Here is a 12753-nt window from a genome sequence, read left to right on the forward strand (position 1 = left end):
GAAATAAGGAAGTTTAGAAGAGGTGTGCATTTTTGGATGTAAGATGGTGTATTCTCTCAGAACATGATGAGTTTGAGTTGCCAGTGGAACATCCTATTTTGAAATGTACACTGCGCAGTTACTAATGTGAGACCAGGCTTGGCTTTGGACACTTGATAGTCATTACTGAAGAGATGCTAATTGAATACATTGGAGCTGACAAGTCAGAGATAGGGAGAGAAACAGAAAGACAGGAAAAAAACAAAAACATACAGAGATGGACAAAGACAGAGAACAGAACAGCGCTTTGGGAGTACATCTAGAGTTAGGATCTTACACTTAGGTAGAGCTTTAGGAAGCAGCAGTTACTAGGAGGTAATTAATTATATCCATTTTTGTATTGGTGAACAAAGCCAAAAAATCTTAGCACCACAGAAGAGAAATGTTTCTTAGAACTGTAGCTGAACCTTAATTTATCAGTGAGAAAATTTTAAACTTAGCAAGGTTAATTTGTTTAATGTCATATAGCTAGGTAATGAATGACATAACTTATTATAGAGTTTAGGTTTCCTGACTCCTATTCTGGAACTATTTCCATATTGTAACTTTTTTTTTTCATTTAAGTGAAACTTTTGTCTTTTGTAGTTAAGGAGCTATTTTCTTTGAGGTAAATTTGTTTTATGAAAGATCTATATTGACAGCCAGAGGTATTGTCCTTCAGATAAACGTTTAAAATGTTAGTTTTTCTTATTAGAACAGAACTGTAGTATTTGTAAATAATTTTAATTCACTTATCCAGATATGAAATACCTGTTTATTGTCTTTTCAGATTTTAGCTAGGGTAGTAGCTGGTGAATAAACATAGGAAACTGTTGAACTCGATGTTAGTTTTAAATGATACTTAATATTATTGCCTCAGCAAATACACATTTTAAAGAATTGAAGATAAAATAATTTTTCCCAATAAATTTTTATTTTTTAAAGCTGCAAAGTGACTATATAGCATTTAAAAGTTTCAGGTTTTATGAAAAATTCATACATTAAACACATTTTAAATCAATATTATTTTCTTCAAATGCTTATTTTAAGACCTACTTCTGAAAAACTTGATAACTACTCTTCCAAAATATAACTGACCAGGTATAGTGGATTATAGTTGACCAGCCACTATGAAATAAGCAGCTTTTGTTGATTTTAGAAAATAAGTTTAAACTTAAGTTAATCTGAGACCTGTCATAATGAAATGTTCTGTTTACCCCATTTATTGGGATTTCTTTTAGCACTAAGTTAATACAATTAATCAGAATTTTAGATATTTCTAGGGGAAATGCCATAAGATTTCTGGTTTAAATGAAATGCATGAAAAAGTTCTATCCATAAATTGATTTTAAAATGGTAGACAATTTTAGCATGGTTGCCAAAAAGAAAAATCACTATCATTGAGATTGCTGAAGATTAGTTTGCAAACTTTTTATATTAGCTGAAACATGCTTCTCTTCTTAAAATGCTTAAAATATGTTTGTAATTTCTGTTTACTCTTACTTGAGTTATGTTAAGAATCAGACTTCATAAAATACAGAAATAATATATATTTTCTTCTTTGCTTCTTCTGATTTAGGTCCACGATGGGCTTCCTGGAATATTGGCGTATTTATTTGCATTCGATGTGCTGGAATTCATAGAAATCTTGGTGTCCATATATCCAGGGTCAAGTCAGTCAACCTTGATCAATGGACACCAGAACAGATACAGGTAAAAGTTTATATATGACGAAATTTAATGTTGCTTATAAAATATTGATTATAAAAGTATTTGTGTAAAATATTAGAGACATATGAGGCACTGAGAACTAACATTAAAAGGTAAAATTGAAATATGTATGCATATCCTTTTCAAGGTACTTCTCAGCCTAAAATCTAAATACACAAATATGTATGGTAGAATTTTGATGATTTTTCTTTTTTCCATATTTTATTAAAGTTAAGAAAAAGTGATAACTAAAAATGTCACTTTTTTGATTTTTTTATAAGAACTCTCTTAGAAGAAACACTTTAGAATTATCCTATTTGTAAAACTCATGAGTTAATAAATGCTATTTTTGTACCTAAACCCCTACCCCCTTTTTTTCTGAACAAGAATAACAATACTAGCTCATTCAAATTCTTAATTACAGACTTTATCTATCTTACATAGTTTGGTGAATCTTTAAATTTTTAAGCATTTATATTGAGGGAGGGATGACTCATGTCCTGCTAACTCTGGGGTTAAATCTTTCCAATATTAATAATGTTGGTGTAATCTCTATTATCATCTTTTTTATGTTTTGCAGGAAAGCATTTTGTTTTGTCTTTAAAAATGTAAATAATTGTAATACTTCAGGTCAATAAAGGTTTATAGTATAGATACCTACTATATGTATTACATTACTTAAAATGACTACATATCTGCTTTTAAAAATTGGAACAAAGATTAAGAATCTTTGTAAGTTGTTTTTTTATTTCTACTTGATTAGTATAAATACAACTACAAAAAAAGACTTTTTTAACCCAAGATAATTCCCATTTCATTTAATGCAAATGGTACAGTCAAATTACACATCTTTTTATCTTGGAATTATCTTGAGGTATGTGGAAATTTTTTGGAGAAATAGACAAATTAACTTTTTATTTGGTGTGTTTTCTTGTAAACTTCTTAACCCTCTGAAGTTTGTTTCTTTCATTTCACTGAAACAATTTTTAAAGATCATCAGTAATCTCATTTTGAGGGCCTGTAACCTTTTCTCTCTTTTTTTATTATTTCTCCTTATGCTCTTTCTTGGTGTCTTTTACTGTTTGTCTTTCACTAGACCTTAAAGTTCATTTCTTGGTCTTCTATCTTTTACCCTGTGTGATGCCTTGGAGACTTCATGCTAAATCTTAATCAGTAGCCCTGAGTAATTCCTGAGACTTTTGCCTCCTGGGCAGGTCCGGTTTTGTGGTGATTATATTGAAATTGAGATGACCACAAAATTCTCATATCATCATCTCACCAAACTGTTCTCGTCTACTTTTTTAGTACTTTCCTAATTTTCACAATCACTCTTTGTCAGAACTGTAGTCATTTGATTAAGATTACTTCATTATCTTGACCCTGTTATGTCATTTAATCATTAAAGTCCTGTCAGTTTTTCCTTTGTAATGTTTCTGTCTCATTGCTAATACCCTTAATATCTCATGCTCAAGCTCTTTTTGCCCCTTAAGATCTCATGCTCAGGCTTTTTTCAGTAACCTTCTAACTAAACTTGGTTTCTAGTTTACTCCCTTTGAATCTGTTTATCAGATTTGCCATTAGACTATGTGCTCCTTAAGAGGAAAGATTTTTTTTTTTGACTTGTATACCTAGTTAGTGCTTAGCACAATGCCTGGCATAGAGCATCAATTTAATAAATGCCCGTTGACTTGGCAATCTTACATTCAATTAAATTCTGTAAACATTTCTTAAACATCTACTATGTGCCAAACATTATACTAAGCTCTTAATAAACAACAAAGAAAAAGATAGTCTCTGCCCTCAAAGAACTTACAATTTAATGGAGGAAGACAGCAAACAAAAGGAATCTAGAAGGTATATAGAGGTGGGGCATTGAGGACATCAGAGGTAAACTTGTTCATTGAGTGAGAGAGTAAAGCAGGAGATGATCCTTCAATCATAGTTTTCTTCATAATCAATTTTTCTGCTTAGAAATCTTACACAGTTTCCTCATTGTGTATGAGGTCCAAACTACTTAGTTTATAATTTAAAGTCAGTCACATTGTCTTCTTAATATACCTTTTGTAAAGATTAAAATTTAGGGGAGATGGGGAGACTGAGGCAGGTAGAAATTAGTTTCTCTCTGCAAGGAGTATTATATTTTTTAGAGGTTTATTAAAGGTTAAAGATTAAAGAATATACAAGAAACATGTGCGTAGGCCAGAGGCCTAGGCAAAATAACCTCACATCACGCAAGAGACCGACCGCCTGCTCCAAAACGGAAGTCCAAAAAAAGCCAAGAGAGAGAGAGCCTCAAAAGCCTTAGAATCAGGTTAAATACCTTCTCGATCTCAGCCCAGGTGAGATTACAAGGCATTCTGGGGAAGTGAAGCAAAGGCTCGTGGGGATTGTAGTCCTGTATTCGAGTCTATTTTTTACACTTTCCAATTTTATCTCCAACATGAACTCTTTACAAACTGGTCTGTGCTAAGGCTTTTTGTACATGATCTTTTCATCTTAATATTGTCTGGTGGTCCTCTCTCAGTGCCAAAGAGACAATAAATAAGCTTCCAGCAATTCTTTTAGTCTGTCATCCATAGTCCAAATGCTCTGAGGCTGCTCTACTACAGGCTGTTGGCTATTTATTAGATTGAACATTGCTATTGTGATACAAGGAAAGCCAATTTCTAGAATTCTTGGTCTAGTGAAGTGTTCTGTGATGCATCTTCTCAGTTAACATACATATATATAGAAGTTAAAAAAAAGAATTATACTAGTCCTTATCCAGCCACATAAGGATACCTTTTTAAGGTAGTTATCTTGGGAGATTATGTACCTATTCCATTGATGCTGCCATGATACATCATCTTTTAAAATCACTCTTCCTGTGGTCTCCCTTCTTGATTTCCATAAGCTACATATGAAATTCATTCACATTACTGTATATAGTCAAATGACCTAAAGTGGTATTACTCAGCTAGATCACCTTCTTTCATCACTAGAAGTAGCTCTCAATTACTTTTATTGGTTATTTCCAGAATTCAAATCATCTCATAAAAGATGAAAGTGATCCTAACAGAGGCTATTAGAAAAACGTGAGACAGGCTCAGGAGGCAATTTCAAAAGAAGAGATCTAGAGAGTTTTGTGAAATGATTCTTTAGGGAGAAAATGCATTAGCTAGCCCTAGTAATGAGAACTTTATTATTTAAAAGCATATGAATTATTTTTATCATTTGAAATTAGATAACTTATTGACAGAAATACTGTCATCTCTTTGAAAGAACCAGAAAGAAGCTCGAACTATCATTAAACTCTTAGGCAGAAACTAATATTAAAGTTAGTCATATAATTGTGAGATTTATGAAGAACCTCAGGGGTCACCTAATTTAAACCTATTAACTTAAGCAGGTAAGGTAGTGTTATGTAATGAGTACAGAGCTGGTCTAAGAGTCAGATGGAATTGAGTCCAATTATCACATCTGACAAATCTTGGAGGTGTGTTCTTGGCTAAGTCCCTTAGCCTCTTGATGCTTTGGATAACTCTTTAAGATGACAGTTTGTGAAGAAGATGATAACATGCTTTGGTAGAGGAAATTTCTAAATTTAGGAGTTTCATATATTAGTGAAATTACAGGCTTAGTTGCTACTCCTAGCTATTGTAAAACATCTTTAACAAATAACCAACTTCTTGATTAATTAGTAGTGTATATCTTATTTGTTAGCGGAAAAACCTTAGTTTTGTTCTTAGTATGTTCCTTAGTGTGGATTAACTATGTTGTGATGGTGCATAGGGTTTTGAGCATTGAATCTGAAAAGAAAAGAACTAATTTTGAGTCCTACCACCCATTTTCTAGCTATTAGACTTAAAAGGTAAAACCAACAAAATCAGCAAGAATTTATTTATAATAAATTGTAATAAAAGCTTTTATATTTATTGCAAAGAAATATTCATGCTTGTACAAGTAAATAATTTTGAAATAGTGTTATATTTTAAGTTCTAGTAAGATATATGAAAGAGGTAGAAAACACTTGTAGTTCTTTTTCTTGAGTTTACTTTCAAATTGTGGAGAAAAGATCTGTATAAGTGAATCACCATCAAGTTAAAAAAAAGTCAACCTGTAATTTAATACTAGATAGTGCAGTATTGATCTAGAAGCTTAGACAAAAGAAACATCATTATGTCCTGAAATTTCATATAGCAAGAGGCTCTATAATAGGAATGTATGGGAATTAGATGGTCAGGAAAGAAGAAGGACAATGGAGGTAAGGAAAAGCATGACTTGTGAATATGGGACATTAAAAAGGTCACCATAACCTGAGAAGGTTCTTGTTAAAGTATAGTGAAAAAGAAACATAGATCTGATTCATAACAGGATTGATTTATTAGTCTGAATTTGAACTTCATCAAATAGGGGAATATCAATTCTATTAAAGTAGAATTTTAAAAATTGAAAATATATTTTAGCTTTGTCCTTTCTAAAAGTAAGTAAAAAACCCTTATACCTGAGGCCATTTTAGTATAAGGTTATTTTGGTGCATCTGTAATTAAGTGCCCTTAGATTGGCTTCAAGATGAACTTCTGTGTTGTGTCAGCATTGCTAATTTTGCCTTCCTCTCAATGTTACATATTTCTCATCACTTAACACAGTGGTAGACACATGAAAGATAGTCAATTAACATCCCCACATACGTGTTTATATTTAGGGATATAATGTCTCTCAGAATTGCATATCCCTTAATTCACAAACTTGGTGTTTTTTTCTCCCATTTTAGGTATTTTGGAAAAATTACTTATTTTTTAACAAATTTAATCAATCATGGCCTCATAGGAATACTTTACTTTTTTTTTTTAACCTCTTGCATTCTATTTTGGTATTGATCCAAGGCAGAAGAGTAGTAAGAGTAGACAGTTGAGGTTAAGTTACTTTTCCAAGGTACACATAGCCAGAAAGTGCTTGAGGTCAGATCCGAACCTAGGACTTCCATCCATTCTCCAGAACTGGTTGCTCTATCCACTAAGCTACCCAACTGCCCTCATAATTGACTTTTAAATAGGTTAGAAATTTTTACCCAGCAGGCAGCTAGTTGATTCATTGGGTCTAGAGACAGGAGGTCCAGAGTTAAAATCTGGCCTTAGACACTTCCTAGCTGTGTGACCCTGGGCAAGTCACTTAACCCCCATTGCCTTGCCCTTACCACTCTTGTGCCTTAGAACCAAAACACAATATTGATTCTGAAATGGAAGGGAAGGGTTTAAAAAAAAGAAAAGAAAAAAAGAAATTATTATCCTATGTTGAACATTGACACAAATATTTAAATTTGCCTTCAAAAACAGAGAAAAGCAAAGGCTTAAAATTGGAGGGAATTTAGGAGATAATTTAATCTAACCTCTTCATTTTGCAAATGAGGCTATTGAGGCCTTAAGAAATGTTTGAAGACTCATGTAGGTGGTAGGTGGTGGAGATAGGACTCAAAACTTAGCTCTTTTGTTTCCAGATGCAGTGCTCAAAACCCTATGCATCATCACAGCATAGCAATACTAAATAAAAGTTCATGTTTTGGAAACAAACATTTACTAAGTCTTACTATATTCCAGGTACTCAGTTAAGTGCTGAGGATATAAATACAAACAAAAAAGATTAACAGTCCTTACTCTCTGGAACCTTGTATTCTTCTGGGAGAAAAAGCACACAAAAGGGAGCTGAAAAGTGATTTAGGGCATGGAATTTTTATCTAGAAAGCCAATGAGGCTGTGGGGGGGGAATGATAGGATATCGTGGGACTCTCTACAAAATGGAGGCTCTAGGAAGAGTTTACTTTGTAGCCATTATATAGAAATATTTCACAGTGTGTAGGTGTGGCATCAGGGCAAGGAGAACCAGGTTCTGAGAGAAGTTCTAAGACATAGAGGCATGATTTTGAAGTCTAAAAGCTCCAGAACAGTGCTGGGAAGGGAAAATATTGTACATTTTTAAAGAGGCAAAATGTAGAAAATTTTGTATAATCTGTTTTCAAAAAGTATAATTCAATTTAGGATTAGTTAAAATTATCTGTACTACATTCTTTTTCTTCTTGATGTCTTTCATTTTATCTTAAGCTTCTGGAATGCTAGGGAGAATTACTTACGGTTTTATTTTGCTATATAATTCTCCATTGTTAGGGATTTCCTGTAGTTCACACATAAAAAGAGGTTGCAAAATGTCTCTTAGTGGCAGCCTAATATGAATATTATATCAAAAAACTCCACAGTGTTTGGTTTCTCATTAAGTAATTGCTCTGATGTATAAATTACCTTTTCCCTTCATACAACAAATATTTTTTAAATATTTACTGTGTGAAAACTACCCTGCTAAATTGTGGGGAATACAGAAAAGATATATTTCCTATCCTCAAAGACTTCAGGGGGAGGGGGGAAGAATAAAGCAAAAGTTACTATGATCAATATAAAGTATTTATTAATTGCCAAATTGGGAATGCTACATTGCCAAAAACATATCTATTAATTGGTGAACTGAATAAACATTGATTACGGGCTGACTGAAGAAGTAGAATTCTGGGAAGAAAACGATATAGCTCTGTTCTTTGCTATATGGGAACTTATTTTTAAAACATGGCATGATGTAATAATAAAAGTACTAGACTGAGAGTACTGGTTTCTGTTATTTTAGATAAGTCAATTCTGCTCTCTGGGTTACAGTTTCCTCATCTTTCATTTAAGGGATTTGGACTGTATGATGTCTAAAGTGCTTCTTAAGTCTAACATACTTTGATTTTTACCATTCATAAATAAATATTTATTTAGGTAGTTATTTTAATTTTTATTTATTTTTTCAGTATTACATATCAAGTTTTAAATATTTATTTTCTAACATTTTGCAGTCCATGTTTTCTTTCTCCCCTCCTTCATCCTCCCCAAGAAGTGTCTACCATGTGAAGAATACTGTAGATGACCACAGAACATTTGGAAGAGTTTATTCCTGCCTAATGGAACCCTTAGATTGGTAGGGAGTAAACTTCAAACATAGATAACTATAATACAAAATATTTTTTAAACATTTATTAAATCATCAAAGTACAGTGTGAGATCCAAGAGATGGTGCTATGTGAAATGTAGGGATAAGAGCTCCTTGGAGGAAATAACACTTGAGATGGGCCTTAAAGATGAAAATGGGTAGGGAAGATATTTTGGGCTTAGGGACCCAGAATGAGCAAAGACTTAGAACTGTACAACAGCATAGTACGTTTTGGGTTGGGGTTAGAGGGAGGAGAGAAGGGTTAAGAGTAGTTCCTGCTTCCTGGAGCAGCATGTGTATTGAGAGGAATAATGAGACTAGGCAGGAATGATAGGGTGGTTCCAATGTGAAGTAGGATGTTTAATGACACCAAAGGGGTGGGGTGGGATGGGGTATATTTTTCCTCAAGTTTTCGAACTTTACTGCTTCTCTTTTGCCTTCCAAATAGTGAAAGGACCAGGTTAAATCTAGCAAGAGATTTTGTGTGTGTGTGTGTGTGTGTGTGTGTGTGTGTGTGTGTGTGTGTGTGTGTGTGTGTGTGTGTGTGTGTTGTAGTCGTAGTGTTGGTAGGACATGAGAGGAGGGAGAAAATGGAGATGTGAAAATGTTGGGAGATTATTACAGTTGTCTAGGTGGTATTGAAGGCCTTTATAAGGGTAGGGAGGGAGTAGATATAAAAGATGTCAAAGAGCTAGAATCCTCTGGCCCTTGTGATGGTTTGGATGTGAGAGGTGAGGGCAAAGGGAAAAATCATAGTAGACCCTGTAGAGAATTATAAATTTACTTTGGACATACTGATTTTTCATGTAACAGTAGAACATCCAGGTAAAAATGTCTTGAATGTAATAGAGATGTGAATGTTCGACAAGACTCTCCTGGGTCTTCCTCTTGTCTATAGTATTTTCTTGTTGATCTCACTAGTAGCTACAGATTCATTTATCATCTCTCTGCAGGTGATTCTCAGATGGATTTGTTCAGAGCTAAACTCTCCCACCTTCCATTCTCATACCTACAGATGCCTATTAGACATCTTGAAAAGTTTGTCTTGTAGACATTTTAAACTCAACATATCCAAAACTAAATATATTTTCTTCTCTATTCCCCCTTTCTCACCCCCAGTTTTCACTTCTTCCTAATTTCCTTATTACTCTCATGAGCATCACCATCTTCAGAATCACCTTGGATTGCAACCTAGGTATCATCCTCGGCTCCTAATTCTCTTTTATACCCCCTACCCCTCCAACTATATCTAGTCAGTTGTATTTTCATGACATCTCTCATATGTGCTCCCTTCTTTTCTCTTACACTGCCACCATCTTGATACAGGCCTTTATCATCTCACATCTGGAACAATTATAATAACTTTTGGTTTGTCTCTCTGTCTCCAGCAGTCTCATTCTGTCAGTGAATTTTGATTCAGTTTAGTGATTCTCTTATTTCCTCCAAGATCAAGTAGAAAATTTTGTCTTTTAAAATCTTTTATTACTTGTCCCCTTCCTGCCTTTCCAGTCTTCTTATACCTTCTTGCTTTTCTTGAACACATATCTATTACTTTATCTCCTGACTGTACATTTTCTCTGGCTGTTGTTCTCACCTAGAACTCTCACCTTCCTCATCTCCACTTCTTGGCTTTTTTGGCATCCTTTAAGTCTCAACTAAAGACATAGCTTTTGTAGGGAGTCTTTTCAAGGACTTTTTAATTTAGTACCTTTTCTCTGAGAGTACCCTCAATTTATCTGGAATAAATCGTATTTGCACATAATTGTTTACCTATTGCCTCTTATTAAATTGGGAGCCACTTGGGAGTAAGGTCTCTTTTTTGCCTTTTTTAAATATTCCCAATTGGCCCTTAGCATAGTGCTTAACAAATTGTAGGCATTATAGTAGACTGACTAATAAATGCTTGACTTGACTCCATTAAGGATACTTACATAGTTAGGAAGTTTTGCCATTATGTATGGAAAACTTTTCTAGGAAGTTTAGTAGTGATCTGGAAGAGAAATGGGGGAATTCACTGGCTGCAGTAATAGGGTCAAAGAAAAGGCAAACTTTTTTTTTTTAAGATTATAAATATATGAGCATGTTTTCTAGGAGGAAGAAAGAAGCCATGGAAGCAGAAAAGATTGAAGTGCTGGGAAGAAAGGAGACAGGAAAGTAGTGGGATTAAAGGTATATGTAGAGAGAAGTAGGAGTACATTTCCTCTGATCCAGTGGAAAGAGGAACTACAGGGTAGCCATATCATCTTCTTTGGAAGGGCTAGGCTACAATTTGTAATTTAAAAGAGAATGGCAAAGAAATCTATATACTTTTTGTTATGGTGGAGGGGGAATTTATCTGAGAATTAGGAAGACCTGGGTTTAAGTATCAGTTCTGACAATGCTTTCTTTATAAACATGGGCAAGTCACTTAGAGAATTGCTGGGGGAACTGAGAAATTTAAAGTATCAGGGAGCAACTATTGATCTGCATTGGTAGATTTTCCTTCTGGAAGTTCTTTAACAACAATATTATACATTTGGACTCCAAACAACTCTAGCAAAGCATATTAATAACTGGTATGACTGTATCCTGAAAATAAAAAAAATCTGGATGGTTTTTAAAATTCCTTTTCCTTTAAGAATTTCTAAAAACATACCACTTTGAGGCCTGGCAGTTTCCCCATTATATTATAGCTGTGTGAGTTTTATAGTCACAATGGTTATTGTATAGTTAAACCTTTATTTAAAATGCCTTAACAATAATTGGAATTCCTTTTTGCTCTTTTTAGTAACTACTTGCTATCTTGTAATTTTTTTCTTTCTACTAAAAAAAAAATCAGTGGTGTTTTAAAAACCAAAAAACCTTTCATTATGTCTTCTTGGTTCCATTAATATTTACCTCAGTTTAATGTTCATAGTGATGATTCTCCTAAGAAAGCTAAGGTTAGAAGTGTAGATGAAATGGTGCTTAGATGCTTATATAGTTTGTTTTCAACACAAAAGGTTTAAATGAAAAGGTTGTTTGCCACCCAGAACATGTTAGCTCATTCAGACTAGAGATGGTTTCATTTTTCTTTGTTTCTCTAGCATATAGAACAGTGCCTTGTGTAGGGTAGATGCTTAGCAACATTAAAAAATTAATTAACTTCTGGTCAATCAAGGTTTTTCTATTAAATTCAAGAATGAATAATTAATTCTCATTTCTCTTTGAAACAGTGTAATGAAAAAAAGTTAACTTCTAGATAAATAACTTATGAATTTATTCTGTTACTAATTTTTTCTCAATATATTTATCTCATGATGTTCTCAGGGCTACCTAAACTACCTCAGTGACTTCTTTCAGAATTTACAACTAAATTCCTATTGATGTGTTCTTGGTTGAACTTACCACATACTCTTTAGCAAGTAATTCCCTTTAAGTTTCCAGTGTTTATGTTTTGCCATTTATTATTTTGTTTGATTCTCATTGAATGTCATTTAAATACTATTTGATTTGGAAACTTGATTTCCTGAATTCAGTTAGTTATGTGAAACTTTACAGTTCTTAACAATGTGACAACTTACAGTTGTGTTCAGTTAATTGCCAATCAGGAGTATGTTCTCTGCAAGTTATTTACCTCCAACCATTAGCCATTAATAAATATGTTGGTGTATGTCAATTATGTTTAAAGATTATGAGCAGCTAAAAAGACTAGTAGTTGATTCCACAGCACCATATTAATTATGTGATATGAGCTAGGTGTGTGGTTTATACTATTTGACCTTCCTTCCTTGTTTCCATAAAGTAAATTAAAAATCCCCTTCTCTTCCTGAGGAAAAAAAATTTTTTTTTTTGTAAAACCTAAGGGAATGGACTCTAACTAATATTACCTAAGAGTTCCTGAGACCAAAAATGGTGGCCCTTCTCTTCCAGCAGCTGGAATCCAAAAGATCTTGAAACCAGTCCTGAAAGGCTTGCTCCTATGCAAGAAATCCTGATGGCTTTTGAGAGGAAGATAGAGAACTATTCTGGAAAAGTTCAAGTGGTAGTAGAGGTGAGTTACTAACTTGAAGA

The 12753-nt window shown here is 33.6% G+C and overlaps 1 protein-coding gene across 2 annotated transcripts in view; it reads left to right on the plus strand.

Moving 5' to 3' along the window:
* Window positions 1–12753, plus strand: part of SMAP1 (small ArfGAP 1) — a 273850-nt gene that overhangs the window by 98986 nt on the left and 162111 nt on the right. For both annotated transcript variants that reach the window (XM_001365363.4, XM_001365428.4), the window contains exon 2: window positions 1598–1731. In XM_001365363.4, the coding sequence (XP_001365400.4) occupies window positions 1598–1731 (134 nt within the window). The remainder of the gene's footprint in view (window positions 1–1597; window positions 1732–12753) is intronic.

This window comes from Monodelphis domestica, chromosome 2 (assembly GCF_027887165.1).
Source record: "Monodelphis domestica isolate mMonDom1 chromosome 2, mMonDom1.pri, whole genome shotgun sequence".
NCBI lineage: Eukaryota > Metazoa > Chordata > Mammalia > Didelphimorphia > Didelphidae > Monodelphis > Monodelphis domestica.